The sequence below is a fragment of the Ranitomeya variabilis genome, chromosome 2 (genome assembly GCF_051348905.1).
Source record: "Ranitomeya variabilis isolate aRanVar5 chromosome 2, aRanVar5.hap1, whole genome shotgun sequence".
Classification (NCBI taxonomy): domain Eukaryota; kingdom Metazoa; phylum Chordata; class Amphibia; order Anura; family Dendrobatidae; genus Ranitomeya; species Ranitomeya variabilis.
This window is the reverse complement of record NC_135233.1, coordinates 262,449,902-262,472,556: the sequence shown is the minus strand read 5'-3', so window position 1 is coordinate 262,472,556 and position 22,655 is coordinate 262,449,902. Positions and strand designations below refer to the sequence as shown.

General features: G+C 45.2%; 1 protein-coding gene across 1 annotated transcript in view; it reads right to left on the bottom strand.

Moving 5' to 3' along the window:
* NOTCH1 (notch receptor 1) overlaps positions 1-21,571 on the bottom strand; it is a 46,517-nt gene extending 24,946 nt beyond the window's left edge. Inside the window, exons 1-2 of the mRNA XM_077284797.1 lie at positions 21,306-21,571; positions 14,103-14,175 (exon numbers count right to left, since the gene is read on the bottom strand). Of these exons, the coding sequence (XP_077140912.1) occupies positions 14,103-14,175; positions 21,306-21,363 (131 nt within the window). The 5' untranslated portion in view covers positions 21,364-21,571. The remainder of the gene's footprint in view (positions 1-14,102; positions 14,176-21,305) is intronic.
* Between the last annotated feature and the right edge of the window lie 1,084 nt (positions 21,572-22,655).

Below are 22,655 nucleotides of genomic sequence, written 5' to 3'. Positions count from 1 at the left end.
ACATTATGCATCCTATCATTTAGAATGCATTCCGCATTTTTTGTGCACATGTTGCGTTTTTTTCCGCAAAAAAAAATGCATTCCGGAAAAAGAAGCAACATGTTCATTATTTTTGCTGATTTTTTGCGGATTTCCCATTAAATTGGAGTGTCAGGAAAAAAACGCATAAAAAACGCAAAAAAAAAAAACTCATGCGGATTTCTGGCAGAAATGTCCGGATTTTGTCAGGAAAATTTCTGCAAGAAATCCTGACGTGTGCCCATACCCTAATTGTGCCTGGGAAGAGAGAAACTAATTAAATCAAGGAAAATGAGAGAGCCAACACTTCAATGTCAATTGAAATCGGGGCCTCCTGTAGTGACCAGGTAATTTCAGCAGATAAATGCTCTGGGAAAAAGACACACAGTCTGAGATCCATATATTCCAGAGGCAGAGAAGTGGAAAATCTAACACCTTCAGAGGTAACTTGTTCTTTTAAGAGAACTGAATCCGGTGTCCAGATATGAATAATGGGGTTTTACATTGATGTGATATTTAGGGGAGTTTTATTTTTTTTGTGTTGTAGTGAAGGGACGGACATAACACATTCAAGCAAATCACCGTAAGGCCATTGTAACCCCTCCAACTTAATAATGGTTCGATAGATGGTGCTATCCAGGTCATGTTTAAGCTCTATAGAGATAGGTAAAATCACAAAAAGAAGCATGATGACAATATCTATCGCCTGGGTCCTCTAGGGGCAAGATACCCTTGTAAGTTGGGGATCTCATGGAACTCTGAAGGACCTAGCACATCCCACAATCAGTCCCCATGTGAGCTCATCAAGGGGGGGGGGTGTATTTGGGCATAGCACTGAGCCAATAAAAATGAAAGTTTTTTAAACCCTTGAAGCCATGCACTACCAGTAACTGTTGTCCAATCGGCCTGTATAAAGGACTGTTGGTGGCAGCTAGCGGTGGCTCCTTTTTGTTTTTTGGTTATTGTGGTGCTGGCAGTGACCGTACGGGGATATATATTTATATATTATACACACACATACACACGCACACCTGTGAGAGACAGAATCTAATAATAAAAAACAGAAAAGCACATTGTATGATTTTTACATAATTAAATTGCATTTTGTTGCATGAAATAAGTATTTGACCACCTACCAACCAGCAAAAATTGCGGCACTGTTCTCCTGACTGTCTGGTGACAAGAGGTGGGATCTGCGTGAACCCACACTTGACAACTGGTGACAGCAGTAGGATCAGTGCAACCCCCGACTGTCGTCCTTGACAAGCAGGTACAATTGTTTCAAGAAAACAATACGTAGTGCACTCAACCTCCATGGCCTGTATATAAGCTCGCCACGCAAGACTCCATTGCTGAAGCAAAAAAGCATCTATAAGGGGGTTTAAAGCTTGCTCAACATTTACACAAGCCTGTGAAATACTGCGAGAATATAGTCTGGTCAGATGAGATGAAATTTGAACTTTTTGGATGACATAATACACACCATGTGTGGAGGCCAAAATACACTGCACATTACCCCCAAAACACCATACTAACAATGAAGTTTGAAGGTGGGAACATCATGTTGTGAGGCTGTTTTTCAGTATACCACACTCGCAAACTTCATATAATTGAAGGAAGGATGAATTGACAAATGTATTCTTGATAAAAAATCTGCTGCCATCAACCAAGATGATGAAGATGAAACAAGGGTGGACATTTCAGCAAGACAATGATCCCAAACAAACACACAGCCAAAGAAACTCTCAATTCGTTTCAGAAAATAAAAATAAAGCTATTACAATGGCCCAGCCAATCACCGGACCTGAATCCAGTAATTTAGTAAGCGTGTTCAATACTTTTTCCCTATGTCATTTCTCACTATTACACAGTTATGAACAGCTATGATGATTTGTTTGCCTGTGTGGATTGTTTGTTACCGACATCTGGTCAGAATTTCGGGTCAACAGCACCTTTAGAAATATGTTTACTTTATCAAATTGGTGACGTGTTCAATACTTATTTAACCCGCTGTTGACCCTCCAAAGCATCAGTCACAGCATAAGAATTAGAGCCAGTTCCATCTCCACATGGCTCAACTGCACCATTACATGTGTATTTTAACAATTCTAAATAATGAGCGAAGTCATCTATAGACCCCGGAAAGCTGCAGGGCCAGGCCACACTGAGACATCGCCACCATTTGCTGTTATAAACCAAAAGGTCTGACCATTTGCATCCACTGTCTAAAAAGGGACAAGAGACGCAAAAAGTCTTAAAGACATCAGCCCCATCTACTGCTTTAAGAGGGAGGTCTGGACTAGCCCAACTTCTAGATGCTAATATATTGTATTTCTAGGCTATATAAGAGCACGAGAAGAAAAAAAAAAAAAATTGACCACCAATAATCCACGTAAGGGTTGTTACTTGACTTTCCCAGGTTCTTGAATATCTAGAGCTCTGAACTGAGGAGAGTGTGTGTGTAATGGAGTCACATACTGAGCAAAATGCAGAGATTAGGTTATGAGCTTCTATGTTCTGCAGAAGACGTTCCTGCTGTATCTAGTTAGATCAACAATTATCAAGTTTTTTACTAAAAAAAAGAAAGTACAGAAAAGTAACAAAATAAACTTTGGGGAAAGTATTGATTTATTTTCTTAATTCTGAGGGAGGATCCTTGCCCCTGGATTTCCCTGCTCCCATTTTCTTTGTTAGGGAATTGTGAGAGAATTTGTTAGGAATTGGAGACATTTCGAGTTAATGAGAAAGCATTATGCCGGCCAAAAGGAGTGCAGAGAATAGGAGCAAAATTAATTAGGGCATCTGCCGGCTGCACAAAAGCTGCAAAGAACAGGTGTGCATATTAATGAGAGGCGGCAGCTGCCTCTCGCGAGTGGGGCCCAATCACCATGAAGAAGGAGCCCAGGATTGTGGGTGGCTGTCCTCTCTGCTTCCAGTCGGAGAATGCAGCGGGCTCGAGCTGCGCTCATGAGAGAGGCCATTGTCCTATGGCCACTGAGGCCAGTGAAGGCATGTGGCTTGTATGAAGTGTGCACTCAGTTGGAAAGTCCGCCTCGCTACGCACTTTTCCAGGATGCATGCTAATATTAATGTGCTGCCAGCTATCCTGTGGGTTCCCTGTCACACATGTCAATGTGTTCCCAAAGGCCGGATGCACCTGCAGGGGATGACATTCCAGAGACTGCGCCAACCACTTACTACCACTATTCAGACTAATCGCCGAGAAGAATCAGAGACCTAACGACAGTGAAACACAATGCTGACCGCAGGATGAAAACCAGTGCGATAACTGCCTAAGTCTCTAGAGGAGCACGGCCATTACCTGACTCATGACCTGGTGTCTGCCACATCAAGTTGTCAATGGACAAGGAATTTGGGACTGATGCTTGATTTCTAGCGGTTACCAAACAGCAGGACAAGATCACACAATGATACAAAAGGGATGAGTCCAGATATGTGACTGAGCGTTGTGCAGACCCCAGGTGCACGTAAGATGTGTTTACTCTGAGTGGGCCCCAACTCGAGGGACTGTCTTAAGATAGAGACTATGGAATATTTTTAGCATCGATTGAGTAAATGGAATTTCCTAAATTGTTCATATGTTCTTATTTAGAGAGACAGGAGCACAAAAGAAAAAAAAAAAAACCTAAACCGGTAATCGTTTATATTAATTAATAATAAATTATATTAATAAAGTCCTGAAACTATGGTTAAGAAGACCAAAAACTTGTCATACCTGGAGCCAAACTAGGTAGGAGTGTTAGGAAGCTATGGCTTTTACTCCAGGAGTATAGCAATTGCCTACAATGATATACTGAAACAAACCTTCATGTGTGTGACCAGGACCTGGCTCTGTATATTCACATTGCAAAATATCAACCGGTGAATGTCGCTATAAACACCACATTAAACCATTCCAAACCTTTTTTATTTTTACACCCATTACTCTTCTAAGGCTGATGACATATTAAACTAGTCAATAAAAACTCCAGCAAGATTTTTCTTTATTCTTCAGATGATAAACATCTGTGAGACGTTAACACCGCCAGTTTCAGGATGTGGAGACAAGTCGACGCTTCTCCTTTAGGCCATTTACAAGAAGCACATGATGAGTCTAAAGGTACCTTCACACGAAGCGACGCTGCAGCGATAGCGACAACGATGTCGATCGCTGCAGCGTCGCTGTTTGGTCGCTGGAGAGCTGTCACACAGACCGCTCTCCAGCGATCAACTATGCCGAGGTCCCCTGGTAACCAGGGTAAACATCGGGTAACTAAGCGCAGGGCCGCGCTTAGTAACCCGATGTTTACCCTGGTTACCAGCGTAAAATCTAAAAAAAAACAAACAGCACATACTTACATTCACGTCCCCCTGCGTCCACTTCCTGACTGACTGAGCGCCGTACAGTGAGAGCAGAGCGGTGACGTCACCGCTGTGCTGCTTTCACTTTCACTTTGCAGCGCTGAGTCAGAGGAGGAAGCAGACTGCAGGGGACGCAATGTGAGTATGTGCTGTTTGTTTTTTTTACATTTTACGCTAGTAACCAGGGTAAACATCGGGTAACTAAGCGCGGCCCTGCGCTTAGTAACCCGATGTTTACCCTGGTTACCAGTGTAAAATATCGCTGGTATCGTTGCTTTTGCTTTCAAACACAACGATACACGGCGATCGGACGACCAAATAAAGTTCTGGACTTTATTCAGCGACCAGCGACATCACAGCAGGATCCTGATCGCTGCTGCGTGTCAAACGAAACGATATCGCTAGCGAGGACGCTGCAACGTCACGGATTGCTAGCGATATCGTTATAATGTCGTTTCGTGTGAAGGTACCTTAATGAAGCCTCATACCATCCCTGACGACACAGGCCTCAGATCTGAAAATCTACATGAGGGCAAAAAGAATTCTATACTCTACAGAAAACAACAATGATAAGGCGAATGTCAAAAACAGAGAAAAGAAGAAACAGCTGGGATCTCTGACACACAGCGACCACATATGTAACATTACGGATTGCTTCATTCATTTCCACCAATTTGATGACCATGGGCATGAATAGGCTAATCTGAAAAGTGATCTGGTACTGATTGGCCCATGGGAAATCTGGAGACATTTCGCCCAAAGTAGCAAAGAGATGCTAAATACATAGCCAGCTGATTTTGTGTGTGCCTGGCAGTCAGGCGGCAAACCATCACCTGCATCTGAAATTCTTGTTTCAGCTCTTAAAATTAGTTTTGATGAGTAACTATGACAGCTTGTGTTTTTTCCTTGCTGGTGTCCAGCTTGTAAACAGCCTAATCTTCACTGATTGTACCATTTATGGTTTTTCCTAACCAGGGCCTGATATTATAGCCATCGATAAACAGCCATATGACAGGACCTGTAATCCGCATATTCAAGCATATTACTAACAGGTGGAAATTTGCTCTGTTTCTATGGTGTAAGACTGAGAATCCACCTGTAGACAGCAGAAAATTAGACTAAGCTCCAGAGTGGGAATGGACGGCTGTGCTTCATACTATGTACAGAGGTAACAGGAAGCAGCAGCGACTTCTACAAAGCATAATAAACGCCCAGAAAAAAAGAGGAAGCAAAAATACTACATTTCTTTCGCTGTTACAAAAATGAAATTAAAAATGTAGAAAAAAAAAAATTTGCAGCAGAAGTAACAGAAGTTGCTCGCACAATGCAAATATTCCGCCATCTATATTACAACCATCTGCAGCACATTTACTGCACTTAAGAAGTTCAATAAAACTTGGTACTATTGCCTTGTGCTGATCGCCCCGCTGCCAAGACTCTCAAGATGGCAGATGTTTCCCAGTAACCTTTGACCCCAGTCTTATTTCTGAGTTCAGGGATTGTAGCCATTGTGTGTGCAGCCATCTGCCGCCTCCTCCCCAGAAATACGACAGCAACAATGGAGCAAGAGGGAAAGCACAGAACAAGAAGGGGAAAAGCCCCAGTCTGGGCCGCACAGCAGCGTGGGAATTGGATTGAAAACTCCAAACAGAAAATAACATCTACACTTCTCCCCAGTATCAGTCCGGGACTCTATTTCAGCCAGTCAGTTAAAGCTTGTGAAATAGTCAGTACGGATGAACATAGGGTTGTCAGTCAATTTGGTCATTTACGGATTATTCAGGAGTGTAGGAATATGGGGCAACCTGGGGAGCTGAACTGGTGGCAATGTTGGCTGCTTCCAACTTAAATTCTTATAAAATGCAGCAGAGATCACAAGCAGGCAAAACTTCAGTCGTGGGAGAAATCTCCACTGCCATAACTGGGGCTGTATCGATGCTTGCTGCAGTCAGAGTAGCCAGATTATCCGCTTGGTGGCCTTATGTGGTAGACACAGATTTGTGTTCTACTCCCAGCAACCAATCTGCTTCCACTAGAAATAAAGTTAACCGTGGGAAAGAACTTTTAAAATGTGAAGGGGTCATGACTTTAATTAGCTCCATCCCCCTCCCTAGCGTCTAAGAGTAATCACCGAGTTTCTGAGAGCTTGGAGAAGCCCTAAATGTTTCCAGGTGCCGGAAAAGAGTTGGCGCAAGATGCAGTCAGCACCCACTATCAAGGGCACAATCCCGATCTTACAAATGGACTTTATAGGAGCGAGACATTTCTGTGTTGTGTCATTCTGTTCACTACACAAAATATCGATCACAAAGCTATGAACCCAAGAGGGAAGCTGATGTTACCCCAGAGTGCTCAATGGAGACCCATTCATCTAATAAAAATAAAAGGGATAAAGGGAAAATAAAATTACCTAAACTTGATCATTATGGCAGAGACTGTCCGCTTGGGACAATCATTACTTCCGGAGAACCAACCTCAACATCAAATCAGTTTCTAACAACTTTGGGTGATGAAAGTAGATGCAGAATTTGAAGGATTGCTGTGCAAAACTAAAAATTGGGTTTTTCCTGTTTCACATAAGAGGTGAATGATTATTTGCCTCTGCCCCCAATTCCCAGTTCTATTTAGAAAGGAAACAAGACCAGCCAATGGTCTCATATCAACTATAGAGGGAGTTTTCCTAATATATGCAGCCTCAGAACACAGACAACAACTTTAACCGATGCCAGCAGGTTCCCTCACCGAATGTGGGGATAGTTATTAGAACACCTTCCCCCCAAAACCACAAGTGATCGGTTTAACCCACTGAGCAGACTGCCTCCTACCCCCCTCGCAGCAGATGGATCTCCACCTGGATGGGAGTTTCATGTGGTTTCTCTACATCTGTTCCAGGAATCTACGGCTCGTTGTTAAACAGACGTCTATGTAAAATTAGGTAAAATGATCAGATCATCAACCTGAAAAGAAATAATAACCTACCCAAGAGACTGAACATTACAACTAATGACCTGTAATACACTGCAAAAGTACATCAGGAGAATCTGAGTAAATTGTCCTCACAGGAGGCATCTTATTGCTCCCCATAGATACCACCCAATGAAATGCACAGTCATCGGGGGTACGAAGCAAAAAAGAAAATTTCCAACGCTAAATAGGACTCGTCCTTTTCCGTCAAGTGTTATCTCACACTCAGACCTTTAGGCTGTGTGCACACGTAGCATATTTTTCGCGTTTTTTTCGCGGTTTTTCGCTATAAAAACGCTATAGAACCGCGAAAAAAACGCTTACATTAAGCATCCTATGTAATAGAATGCATTCCGCATTTTTTGTGCACATGCTGCATTTTTTTTCCTGAGCGGAATCGCATTCCAGAAAAAAACGCAGCATGTTCATTAAAATTGCGGAATCGCGGCGATTCTGCACCCATAGGAGTGCATTGATCTGCTTACTTCCCGCACGGGGCTGTGCACACCATGCGGGAAGCAAGCAGATCATGTGCGGTTGGTACCCAGGGTGGAGGAGAGGAGACTCTCCTCCATGGACTGGGCACCATATAATTGGTAAAAAATAAAGAATTAAAATAAAAAATAGCCCTATACTCACCTTCTGATGGCCCCCGAAGTGTTCCCGCCTCTCCGGTGCATGATCTCTCTTCCGTTCCTATAGATGATGTGGTTCAGGACCTGTGATGACGTCACTGTCTTGTGATTGGTCGCGTGACCGCTCATGTGACTCACGCGACCAATCACAAGACAGTGACGTCATCGCAGGCCCTTCACTGCACTCCAGCTATAGGAACGGACGCCGCTGAGGTCTGCAGGTGAGTATAACCATGTTTTTTATTTTTTTTATTATTTTTAAACATTCGATCTTTTACTATAGATGCTGCATAGGCTGCATCTATAGTAAAAAGTTGGTCACACTTGTCAAACACTATGTTTGACAAGTGTGACCAACCTGTCAGTCAGTTTTCCAAGCGATGCTACAGATCGCTTGGAAAACTCTAGCATTCTGCAAGCTAATTATGTTTGCAAAACGCTAGTTTTCTGCGGGTATATGCATGCTAACTCTGCATGCGATATACCCGCGGCAGGAGGCGCAGAATTGTCGCGGAAATTTCCGCGGCAATTCTGCAACGTGTGAACTTAGCCTTACTTTTCAAGTCAGAAAACTGTCAATATGGCTATTACAACTCATCCTGCTTTCATCTTATGTGAGATTCCCTGTTAAAGTCGGAATATGGGAGCAGGGAATTAGGGTAGGTTAACACGACCGATTTCTCCACAAATGTGAAAAATGGACTGATTTTTCTGATCAGACTGGCATCAGTTTTTCTTGTAGGTGGAAAAAAAAAGTTTCTACACTTCATCCTGTTCGTCTGCATTAATTCAGACTCAGACTTGCATTGGTGATTTTGATCAGACCCCTTGGATCAAAACCAGACATGCCTCCAATTTTTTCTGTGGACCTCTCGGCCTGAGGGGGGGGGTGCGTGGGGGAGTTAGGAATAAGAAAAATCGCACATGTGCACAGCCCCATAGAATATCATAGGCACGAGTAATATCAGTGAAACCCATGGATAGCACTCGTATGAGAAAATCGGTCATGTGCACGAGCCCTCACATAGATCAATCATCCAGGAACCTCAACAAATATCCAAGATGATCTCTATAGCCAAGAGACCTGCAGAGAAAGGTCTGTCCTCACCCCTTGGTGGCATTCCTCTGGATCCATGACCCCAGTGATTGGGATGATGGATGACGATTTTTGGGAAAACCCTGTAGCCTCAACCTAAAAAAAATGCATCATGTTACCCAGAATCACTATCATCTGCTGTCAGACTTGTTAATGTTTTTTGTCACCATGCTATACACAGGTTTATATCTATGCTTTCTGCAACTGTTCAAAGCAATGTATAAGCTCCCTTGCTCCGTTATTCTCCACACTTTGGATGCATGAGGTGAGGAAAAAAAAAAAAACACCTTGCACACCGACCTATACTGCTCTCTTTATAAACTCCACACAGCCTTGAGGCTTATTTGCATGTTCGACTCATTGAACAAGTTATTAACCTCCAGTAAGCTGTGAATCTCCCACCTCTGTATGGACGGTACCCTTGCGAGGAGGTAGATACGGGGAACTTTAACACACTGGGCATGGGAACCGCAGGGCAGGGGATGGAACATTAAACTCCAGGAATGGCAGTCAGGGCAAGTCAGGCATGGCGTCACCTCCTAGCACAGCAGCCTATATACTCAGATCCACATTGCCACCCAAGGGACACGGCAGAGCTGGCCGGGCACATGCTGCATAGAATACCTGCAGTTCCTTATTGTCAGCCACTTGTAGATACTACCCGGGCACAATGTGTTCAAGGCAAAAACAGCAGGAGAAAAGGTTCGTTTTGTAAACCAAAAATAATCTGTAACCTGTTTGTTAGGAAACTGACATCAGTGACAAAGAAAGCAAAGAGTCCATTATAAATGGTGAAAGGCGTTTACCACAATAACACTGACACATACCGTGGTGGCCTCTGTGGCAATGGATACAGCTTCAATAAGAACTTTCCTTAGTCCTCTAAATATTGGACTATTTTTATCACTGTTATCCATGTTTTCTCAAACGCAGCTATGGAGCCTACAGCATCTACAAGACATGTGACCGTATGTACAGGGGGCGCCAGTGGTGGCAATATGAAGCATCATGTGCTCCTTCATTGGGGAGTTGCCTCCTTATCAACACAGGAAAAAAAAGATGAAGGAGGGGGGAGAGCTGAGGCAGTCTGTGCAAACATCTGCTGACTACAGCGCTGGCAGATGGACGGGAAGGGACCTCTCACAAGCAGACCATTATACAAAGGCTGTAGAGCAGGAGACTCCCCGTCCTCATATCGGGACTACAAGTGGATGAGCTTCACATCCTTCTGTCGGCACCATGAACCTCTGTTCATTAAGAAAAGCAGGGTGACAACCAGTATGGCATCATTACAGCTTACACAGTTGTCACCCAGCTTTACCGTAGATGGGCAGACTAGACATTCAGCGGCCCAAGAAAGCTGTGTGCTGGCTGCACCAATGTCCAGTACCCGTAGGATAACTGGTGCAATAACCAATGGTGACCAAAGGAAAAGTTCTGGAAATTAACTGTGAAGTTTTGTTGAAAAAAAAATAAAAATAGGTGCCATCAAGCCCCCGAGCACTTGGAGGTGCCCCCCAATATAATCTGACATCTGGCTGCAAGTTTCAGACTCTGCAGATGGAGGAGACTTGCTCGTTTTACACATCAGCTGCAGAAAAGCAGGAATCTCCTTTCCCTCAGCGGTTTTTATTTCACTTGACTTTCTAATTGGATTTGGGGGAAACATAATGGAACCTTTGTGAACAAAACTGATAAAAGACAGGTGAAACAGAGATGTGGCTGCCAGCCAGTGCGCCATATTGTATCCCAGCCAGGCTCAGATGCCACGCTATCCTGACGCTTATCTGGAGCCGGCGCTGTGATGACAGAGACTCCTACAAAATCAGGAGAGAGCAGGAGAGGGGCAGGATACAGCAAATACCAGAGATTTCTCATTAACCAATTCACTGAGAATTTACTCCTTATTATAATCCAGGAGTTTAATTGGTGCAATTAAAGTCCATGGGTTCCTGTAGTTGGGGGAGGGGCAGGATACAAGAACACAGGGTGATAATTGCACTTTTCTTTAAAAACGTCCCTTTGGGAAAATTATTTAAGGAGATGATCAGGCTTAAAGTGACTGAGCTACTTAGCATTACACAGCCAAATACACCGGGAGGAACCATTGGAAAACATTCATCAGAACAGTTGTGTTATTCAGAGGGCCCCAGGGATCGGGCAACCATCTGCCTGCAGATTATGGTCACCACGCTCATTTAAGAACGCTATTTTCGCAGCTTGCCACCCCGGCTTTGCTTTATCTGGCTCCTAGAGACAAATTACACACAGAATCACAAAAAAAAAAAAAAATCAGTGCGGGCTTCGCTCATTTAGATACAGCTGTCGGGAAACTCCTGGAGAGAAATCTACAATCACACGTTTCATTCAGACGCTGCAATAAAACGCAGTCAGGGGATTCGTGAGCGTCACGCTGATCTGAAGAAACAACAAATCTATCCAATTAGATAAAAACTCACTGGTGGAGAAATTTAAGGAAAATTTGAGAATTTTTTTTTTGTACAGATGCCTCCTCTTAACAAACGTCTCCGTGTCTCAGCCCCCAATTGTGAAGATGAGGGATATTCCATGATGGTTTGCTCTGGATACAAGTTCTCATTGTGTCTCCTCTGAAGTTTTATATTTTTTATTCACTGTCCTTGGGATTGGGGGTGAGTAATAGAATCAGCCCCAAGAATAAAAAGTGTCCGCAGTGCATTCTGGGCCAGCGGGTGATTAGTTGCACAATGTTAATCTGCATCTCTGAATAATGGAGACCAAATTTTGAGCGAACCCCAGCTGTCGCTTTTCTCAATGAAAAGAAAACAAGATTTACAGCATCAAGCAGCCATGTGGCTTCAGTGTGAAGGGTGGAGGGGAAAAAAGTGGTCTGTATTCATTAGAGGCTGACAATAGAGGGGCTGCCCTGTGTAAGACTGCCTGTCAATAGGCCTGAAGGATTCGCTATTGTTCATCAGGATCATCCTGGGGGGAAGCTGCTAACATCACCAGGAAATTGCATCATGTCTGTGCCCAAATACCTGTGTGACCAAATAGAACGATACATTTGTGGGTAGGTAAGATTATATACATATAGATATACAGTACAGACCAAAAGTTTGGACACACCTTCTCATTTAAAGATTTTTCTGCATTTTTATGACTATGAAAATTGTACATTCACACTGAAGGCATCAAAACTATGAATTAACACATGTGGAATTATATACTTAACAAAAAAAGTGTGAAACAACTGAAAATAAGTCTTATATTCTAGGTTCTTCAAAGTAGCCATCTTTTGCTTTGATGACTGCTTTGCACACTCTTGGCATTCTCTTGATGAGCTTCAAGAGGTAGTCACCGGGAATGGTTTTCACTTCACAGGTGTGCCCTGTCAGGTTAAATAAGTGGGACTTCTTGCCTTATAAATGGTGTTGGGACCATCAGTTGTGTTGTGCAGAAGTCTGGTGGATACACAGCTGATAGTCCTACTGAATAAACTGTTAGAATTTGTTTTATGGCAAGAAAAAAAACAGCTAAGTAAAGAAAAACGAGTGGCCATCATTACTTTAAGAAATGAAGGTCAGTGAGTCCGAAAAATTAGGAAAACTTTGAAAGTGTCCCCAAGTGCAGTGGCAAAAACCATCAAGCGCTACAAAGAAACTGGCTCACATGAGGACCGCCCCAGGAAAGGAAGACCAAGAGTCACCTCTGCTTCTGAGGATAAGTTTATCCGAGTCACCAGCCTCAGAAATTGCAGGTTAACAGCAGCTCAGATTAGAGACCAGGTCAATGCCACACAGAGTTCTAGCAGCAGACACATCTCTACAACAACTGTTAAGAGGAGACTTTGTGCAGCAGGCCTTCATGGTAAAATAGCTGCTAAGGACAGGCAACAAGCAGAAGAGACTTGTTTGGGCTAAAGAACACAAGGAATGGACATTAGACCAGTGGAAATCTGTGCTTTGGTCTGATGAGTCCAAATTTGAGATCTTTGGTTCCAACCACCGTGTCTTTGTGCGATGCAGAAAAGGTGAACGGATGGACTCTACATGCCTGGTTCCCACCGTGAAGCATGGAGGAGGAGGTGTGATGGTGTGGGGGTGCTTTGCTGGTGACACTGTTGGGGATTTATTCAAAATTGAAGGCATACTGAACCAGCATGGCTACCACAGAATCTTGCAGTGGCATGCTATTTCATCTGGCTTGCGTTTAGTTGGACCATCATTTATTTTTCAACAGGACAATGACCTCAAACACACCTCCAGGCTGTGTAAGGGCTATTTGACCAAGAAGGAGAGTGATGGGGTGCTACTCCAGATGACCTGGCCTCCACAGTCACCAGACCTGAACCCAATCGAGATGGTTTGGGGTGAGCTGGACCGCAGAGTGAAGGCAAAAGGGCCAACAAGTGCTAAGCATCTCTGGGAACTCCTTCAAGATTGTTATAAGACCATTCCCGGTGACTACCTCTTGAAGCTCATCAAGAGAATGCCAAGAGTGTGCAAAGCAGTCATCAAAGCAAAAGGTGGCTACTTTGAAGAACCTAGAATATAAGATATAATTTCAGTTGTTTCACACTTTTTTGTTAAGTATATAATTCCACGTGTTAATTCATAGTTTTGATGCCTTTAGTGTGAATTTACAATTTTCGTAGTCATGAAAATACAGAAAAATCTTTAAATAAGAAGGTGTGTCCAAACTTTTGGTCTGTACTGTATATAGTTTGTTTGCGTAATATTTATAATGATCTTGGTGGGCAGTGAGGCATCTACACCTATCACTAATCCCAATGTTGGAAGACTACACAGTCAGCCGCTCCCCAGCCTCAATTGGCGGATACCAGAAAGTAATAGTTTGTAGCATATTTATTTTATTCACTTATATAGCAACATTAATTCCACATTGCTGTACAGACATGATTATCACGATAGGTGAATACAGTCAGTCTCTTCATGGCTGATCACACTATTTTTTGCTCTATTATATGGTGACATTTGTATTTATAGCCTCAGGGAGAGAGCGCTGTACAAATGATGGTGACTCACCTGCACTCCGTCCCGCTAGCCTCACATCTCCCATTATTCAGGCATGTTTCTCCTGGCTGCGTACACCGTAATCCTGCAAAAAGGGACAGCACCATTAAAAGTCTGGCAGCAAAGTATAACAGAAGTTATCAGCTCAGTATTAAAGTATACTATGGTGAATGCAGACTGTGACTGATACATAGAAGAGACAGTTACCCCTGTGAATGGGCAGCGTCACCAGGCACTGGCCACGGCTATGTCACTAGAAATGGACTCCCCAGACACATCGACTTCGAACCAAAAGTCACATGTGCCTCTCGGGAGTGGAGCCTGAAAAGCTGTAACATCATCATGTGCCCTGGACACCGACATAACGATGAAAGATCAGAGGCAGGAATGAGAACCGTAGCGGAGATGTAGCAGTCTGCTCCTCATGTACATACATCAGGGTAGGGAGCGGCTTTGTCCTGCCAGGCACTGGCATGGGGCACTGCACACAGTGGGGCACTACCCTTTAGTCACCTGGACACGATTTATCACTGCAGACAGGAAACATGTTCTCGTTAATTCCTGCACTAAAGTCTTGATTTAAAAGAAGCAGAAAGCAAAATTGTGATAAGTATTTCACAATGAGTCACTGCACATGGGAGAGGGGACAATGGCAGACTATGATTTACAACTTACAACTTAATTTTGGACCATTTGTTTAGTAATCGATATTTCTGGGACTCTCAGGATGAAAGTTTCTTGTGCCCTTTTGGGCTATGTGCACACGTAGAATGGTCCACTGTTGATTTTCCTGCAGATTTATCGCGTTTTTTGTGCGGATTCTACTGCGGTTTTACACCTGCGGTTTTCTATTATGGAGCAGGTGTAAAAGCGCTGCGGATTCCGCACAAAGAATTGACATGCTGTGGAATGTAAACCGCTGCGTTTCCGCGTGTTTTGTTTCCGCAGCATGGGCACTGCGTTTTCCGTTTCCCATAAGTTTACATTGTACTGTAAACTCATGGGAAACCGCTGCGGATCCGCAGCAAAATCCACATCGTGTGCACAGAGCCTTACTAGTTATGCCCCAACAAAGTTTAGAAACATGAGGACTAGATGGTGCCACATCTTAGGGGTCATTCTTTAGCATCACTACTGATGGAATACCCCCATGTGTCCTGAAGTACCCGGTGCGGGGGAGGGGATGTGTGACAAACAACGCCCCCACCCCTCCAGGCTGCTCCTGGGAAAACACAACAGCTGCAGAGCAGGGTCTATTCTTCATTCCCAACAAAGAGGGAAATCAGAGCCGGCCATTGTGAGGATCCACACACCTCTTGGCATATTGTTTAGCACAGGGCAGGAATCCATGTCCTGCTCCCCTGTCACATAATACCTGCAGCCCAGAGCTGGGACTATAATAGCCCCCTGCTAGGAGAGCACACTGCCGCCTGTGTTTGCCCTCTTGGAGAGGGGGCATCAAAGAGAAGGCCAATTAACTCTTCAGAACAAAACCCACTCTAAAAAAAAATAATAAAAATAGAGAAGCCATGCTCCACCTGTGAGGCCATGGCTGCTGTGATACTACAAACCCCAGCAGGCTATGGCAGCCTCTCTTATAATTCATGAACTGCGACACCTAAATTGTTGAGCCTACTGCAGATACTAGAGGACAGAAGTGACAATGAGAACTGGGCGCCAATCCTGTTATGTCAGACATATTGGAAGTTACCCAATTTTTCCAGACTTTGGTACAATTAGCAAAATGCAGAAAGGACGACTCCGTCTAATTTTCACTCTGTACCGTTCTCTTATGGACTGATTAAATAGTCAGACGTTGGAAACTCAGAAGTTTAAGAAGCAGACAAGCGTCACATTCACCTCCTCCCTCCCATTTCCCTGCAGTCATTCTGCGATAGGAAATGATCTGAGCTGTGAAACTAGACGGGGAAAGTTTGCGCCTCCAGCTTCTTCGTAGAGGAACAGATTTCAGCTCCAAAACAAGTTCAGAGACTTGTCCACAGAGCACGTGCGGCAAACCTAAATGTTGTACTTCACCCTGATGGGGCGAGCCTATCCTCAAATACAAGCATCCCAGCAGGGGAGAGACATTATCCAGTGTATCCCAGAGGGCCCAGCTGCCACCACTGACCCCAGCACCACTGCAGTCCGAACAGCAATCACTATTAGCTCTATAATAGCCTGTTAACCCCCCCAGTGACAATCATTATACACTGTTCTCAATGGTAAAAGTCAAAAACTTTGCACAATGCAAAAGTCAAGTTCTCATCTACGTCCTAATATGACCACTGGGGGCACTGCTTCACATAGAGACCCCCTCACATAATAGTAATAAAGTATCCAAGTAAAAAAAACAACATTTCTATATAAACACGATACAACATTTCCTGTACTGATAACTACTGTTATGGTAGGGGGGGACAGGGGGCTGATTAAGGAGAAATGTCAGTGAAGATAGAAGGCTTGGAGGACACCTATGTGTGGGGGGACTCTGCTTCCGTAACAGAAAGCAGAAGAATAACTGTCCCTAGTCTGAGAAGCCGGAAACCCTCAAAATGGGGCAGACAGTGAAGCCGCTGATAATGATTGCAAGCTCATGGGACAAGACATCCAGTAACAGCAGCTCATAGGCAGATTTATTCACAGAAAATAATCCAGGCCGGAAACATCATACTAGGTGGACCCCAAAATACAAAGAATCCCCCAATTAGACACAATGAACACCCATACAGGACCAGCAGTCCTCTCACCATAAAATGTAAAAAAACATAACCTCATAGCACCTCCACACTCCACAGTGCTGTTCACCAACCACAACCCAAGGCATCAGCTGCCAGAAGTCACAGATGGAGGTTTTTTATTCCCTGTCAAAACACCAAAAACTCAAATGCAAAAGAGACAATGAGAAGATGAATCTGCAGCTCCTTCCACCTGGGAACTACAAGGCCCAGCAGGCTTGGCACCTCACTGGCAGTTTTGGTGTTCAGGCTGCCTGCACCTTGTGTACTAGAATCCGGAAACATTGAGAGAAGGATGAGCCCGATGTCACACACACCCCATCCCCAGAGGTCTACACACTGCTCCCCAATGATGAGGGTGTAGGGGGATCATAGACCCAGGGCAGGAGCAGCAGTGTCCCCTCCACCTCTTATTCACAGAACTGATGTACACTGAAGCATTATAGAGCAGAGGACCAGAGAACCTGCTGCCCATCCAATGTCACAGTCATCTGTACCCACCAACAGAAGCTGCAGATTGTCAGCTCCACGGGTCACACATGAGTGATCAGAGCCTTCTGATTATACTGTACACTATCAGTCCATATACACAGCTCCTGCACGTTACACTATCAGTCCATATACACAGCTCCTGCACATTACACTGTATCAGTCCATATACACAGCTCCTGCACGTTACACTGTATCAGTCCATATACAGAGCTCCTGCACGTTACACTGTATCAGGCCCTACACAGCTCCTGCACGTTACACTGTATCAGTCCATATACACAGCTCCTGCACGTTACACTGTATCAGTCCATATACAGAGCTCCTGCACGTTACACTGTATCAGTCCATATACAGAGCTCCTGCACGTTACACTGTATCAGTCCATATACACAGCTCCTGCACGTTACACTGTATCAGTCCATATACAGCTCCTGCACATTACACTGTATCAGTCCGTACACAGCTCCTGCACGTTACACTGTATCAGTCCATATACACCGCTCCTGCACGTTACACTGTATCAGTCCATATACAGAGCTCCAGCACGTTACACTTTATCAGTCCATATACACCGCTCCTGCACATTACACTGTATCAGTCCATATACAGCTCCTGCACGTTACACTGTATCAGTCCGTACACAGCTCCTGCACGTTACACTGTATCAGTCCATATACAGCTCCTGCACGTTACACTGTATCAGTCCATATACAGCTCCTGCACGTTACACTGTATCAGTCCGTACACAGCTCCTGCACGTTACACTGTATCAGTCCATATACAGCTCCTGCACGTTACACTGTATCAGTCCGTACACAGCTCCTGCACGTTACACTGTATCAGTCCATATACAGCTCCTGCACGTTACACTGTATCAGTCCATATACACAGCTCCTGCACGTTACACTGTATCAGTCCGTACACAGCTCCTGCACGTTACACTGTATCAGTCCATATACAGCTCCTGCACGTTACACTGTATCAGTCCATATACAGAGCTCCTGCACGTTACACTGTATCAGTCCATATACAGCTCCTGCACGTTACACTGTATCAGTCCATATACACAGCTCCTGCACGTTACACTGTATCAGTCCATATACACCGCTCCTGCACGTTACACTGTATCAGTCCATATACAGCTCCAGCACGTTACACTGTATCAGTCCATATACAGCTCCAGCACGTTACACTGTATCAGTCCATATACACCGCTCCTGCGCGTTACACTGTATCAGTCCATATACACCGCTCCTGCACGTTACACTGTATCAGTCCGTACACAGCTCCTGCACGTTACACTATCAGTTTGTACACAGCTCCTGCACGTTACACTGTATCAGTCCATATACACAGCTCCTGCACGTTACACTGTATCAGGCCCTACACAGCTCCTGCACGTTACACTGTATCAGTCCATATACACCGATCCTGCACGTTACACTGTATCAGTCCATATACACAGCTCCTGCACGTTACACTGTATCAGTCCATATACACAGCTCCTGCACGTTACACTGTATCAGTCCATATACACCGCTCCTGCATGTTACACTGTATCAGTCCATATACACCGCTCCTGCATGTTACACTGTATCAGTCCATATACACCGCTCCTGCACGGTACACTGTATCAGTCCATATACACAGCTCCTGCACGTTACACTATCAGTCCATATACACCGCTCCTGCACGTTACACTGTATCAGTCCATATACAGCTCCAGCACGTTACACTTTATCAGTCCATATACACCGCTCCTGCACATTACACTGTATCAGTCCATATACAGCTCCTGCACGTTACACTGTATCAGTCCGTACACAGCTCCTGCACGTTACACTGTATCAGTCCATATACACAGCTCCTGCACGTTACACTGTATCAGTCCATATACACAGCTCCTGCACGTTACACTGTATCAGGCCCTACACAGCTCCTGCACGTTACACTGTATCAGTCCATATACACCGCTCCTGCACGTTACACTGTATCAGTCCATATACACAGCTCCTGCACGTTACACTGTATCAGTCCATATACACCGCTCCTGCACGTTACACTGTATCAGTCCATATACACAGCTCCTGCACATTACACTGTATCAGTCCATATACAGCTCCTGCACGTTACACTGTATCAGTCCATATACAGCTCCTGCACGTTACACTGTATCAGTCCATATACAGCTCCTGCACGTTACACTGTATCAGTCCATATACAGCTCCTGCACGGTACACTGTATCAGTACATAAACACCGCTCCTGCACGTTACACTGTATCAGTCCATACACAGCTCCTGCACGTTACACTGTATCAGTCCATATACACAGCTCCTGCACGTTACACTGTATCAGTCCATATACACAGCTCCTGCACGTTACACTGTATCAGTCCATATACAGAGCTCCTGCACGTTACACTGTATCAGTCCATATACACAGCTCCTGCACGTTACACTGTATCAGTCCATATACACAGCTCCTGCACGTTACACTGTATCAGGCCCTACACAGCTCCTGCACGTTACACTGTATCAGTCCATATACACAGCTCCTGCACGTTACACTGTATCAGTCCGTACACAGCTCCTGCACGTTACACTGTATCAGTCCATATACACAGCTCCTGCACGTTACACTGTATCAGTCCATATACACAGCTCCTGCACGTTACACTGTATCAGGCCCTACACAGCTCCTGCACGTTACACTGTATCAGTCCATATACACCGCTCCTGCACGTTACACTGTATCAGTCCATATACACAGCTCCTGCACGTTACACTGTATCAGTCCATATACAGCTCCTGCACGTTACACTGTATCAGTCCATATACAGAGCTCCTGCACGTTACACTGTATCAGTCCATATACAGAGCTCCTGCACGTTACACTGTATCAGTCCATATACACCGCTCCTGCACGTTACACTGTATCAGTCCATATACACAGCTCCTGCACGTTACACTGTATCAGTCCATATACAGAGCTCCTGCACGTTACACTGTATCAGTCCATATACACCGCTCCTGCACGTTACACTGTATCAGTCCATATACACAGCTCCTGCACGTTACACTGTATCAGTCCATATACAGAGCTCCTGCACGTTACACTGTATCAGTCCATATACACCGCTCCTGCACGTTACACTGTATCAGTCCATATACAGCTCCTGCACGTTACACTGTATCAGTCCATATACAGCTCCTGCACGTTACACTGTATCAGTCCATATACAGCTCCTGCACGTTACACTGTATCAGTATCTATGCACAGCGCCTGTACGTTACCGTGTCAGTATCTATGCACAGCGCCTGTACGTTACACTGTGTCAGTATCTATGCACAGCGCCTGTACGTTACACTGTGTCAGTATCTATGCACAGCGCCTGTACGTTACACTGTGTCAGTATCTATGCACAGCGCCTGTACGTTACACTGTGCCAGTATCTATGCACAGCGCCTGTACGTTACACTGTCATTATCTATGCACAGTGCCTGTACGTTACACTGTGTCAGTATCTATGCACAGCGCCTGTACGTTACACTGTGCCAGTATCTATGCACAGTGCCTGTACGTTACACTGTGTCAGTATCTATGCACAGCGCCTGTACGTTACACTGTGCCAGTACCTATGCACAGCGCCTGTACGTTACACTGTGCCAGTACCTATGCACAGCGCCTGTACGTTACAGTGTCAGTATCTATACACTGCTCCTGCACCGTTACACTGTGTCAGTATCTATGCACAGCGCCTGTACGTTACACTGTGTCAGTATCTATGCACAGCGCCTGTACGCTACACTGTGTCAGTATCTATGCACAGCGCCTGTACGTTACACTGTCAGTATCTATGCACAGCGACTGTACGTTACACTGTCAGTATCTATGCACAGCGCCCGTACGTTACACTGTCAGTATCTATGCACAGCGCCACGGTCGGTCTGTGTGGAGTGTCAGCTCTTGGGCTCACGCTTTACCTTGTGCAGTGACGGTCAGCGCCAGGACCATTATAGCGGCGGCTCCTGCCCGCTCCATTCCTCCTGGATGCGGCTACAGCAGACACATAAGTCCTGGAGAACAGCGGCTCCTCGGTATAATCCTGCCCCGTTCCCCGCACTCTGGCCGGCTTCTCTCCGGTCTCTATCAGTCCCCGGAGCCGCAGCTCCGCTCCAGGTCTCAGCAGGGAAATGCCCAGAGTGAGCGCAGCGCTGGGTGTGCGCGACCGGCGAGTCTCCTTCCGCCGGCAGAGGGAGGGACTACTTCTTCACAAACTTCAAAAGTTGTGACTTGTGGCTGCGGAGGGATCGGGCTGATGCTCCCTCTCATTACCATGTGAATGGGAGTGTGGAGGGCGCTGTGCTGCCGGGGAGGAGGGGGAAGGGTCCGGGGGGGCTGGCTATGGCTGCAGGCACAGTGCCCAAGGGACTGGTGACAGGAAGAGCTGTCAGGGGACTGTAAATCCCAGCAGTGTGCAGGACTGTGATTGCTACTTGCATCAGTCACATCCTGCTGGTACTTGTAGTCAGCAGAGAAACCATAGGATGTAGAGCCTGCTGCTACTTGTGGTTCTATGGGCCTCAGCTAAATTTACAATTGAGGGGACTGTGGCAGAAATCTGTTCGGTGACCCCTACCCTACCGTAGTCCCTATTGGCTACAGGGCCACCAGGCAGCCCCTTTCATAATGCTGATTTTACACTGAGGAGAAGTTTCCCATTAGCATCTGACCTCTAGCGCTTTCCAGGCCTCCGATCCCTTTAGGATGCAGCAATGCCCAAAATACGCCATTCCAACTCCGGCCCTGAAACCTTGCTGACTCCTCCAAGCTGCGCCTTGGCTGGCCCTGAAAGGGTTCCCCGGGGCCACCCTCGGGCACAGAGCATGTGGTCAGGGCATAGTATGGCTTTCAGCCTCATGCTGTCATTGTGTGAATGGAGGACTGGCTACAACCATCTGCCAAGCGCTTCTCTTCACCCCTCCCCTGGCGTCACTGGGATGGAGCCGCTGCAGTAATGGACAATATGATGTGAGCTGTCAGCCGCTGGTCAAACTTATTGTGAGGAATAACTATTTACTTCAGTCCTCAAGAGATGAAAACGCGGTGCTAAAGGCCACTTGTCGTCTTTATTCACCACAACATGGAAAGTACACTAATTTCCAGAAGGATTGGGGGGGGAGGGTTATGGTGATATTCCACTTTTTACACCATCTCCTACTGGCGCAAATAAAAAAAAGTCATAATATGGGACCAACCTGGTTTATGGAGCTGAAAATAAAAATTATGGATTTGGTGCAAAAGTGCTTTAAAATTAGAGCACAACTGTCCAA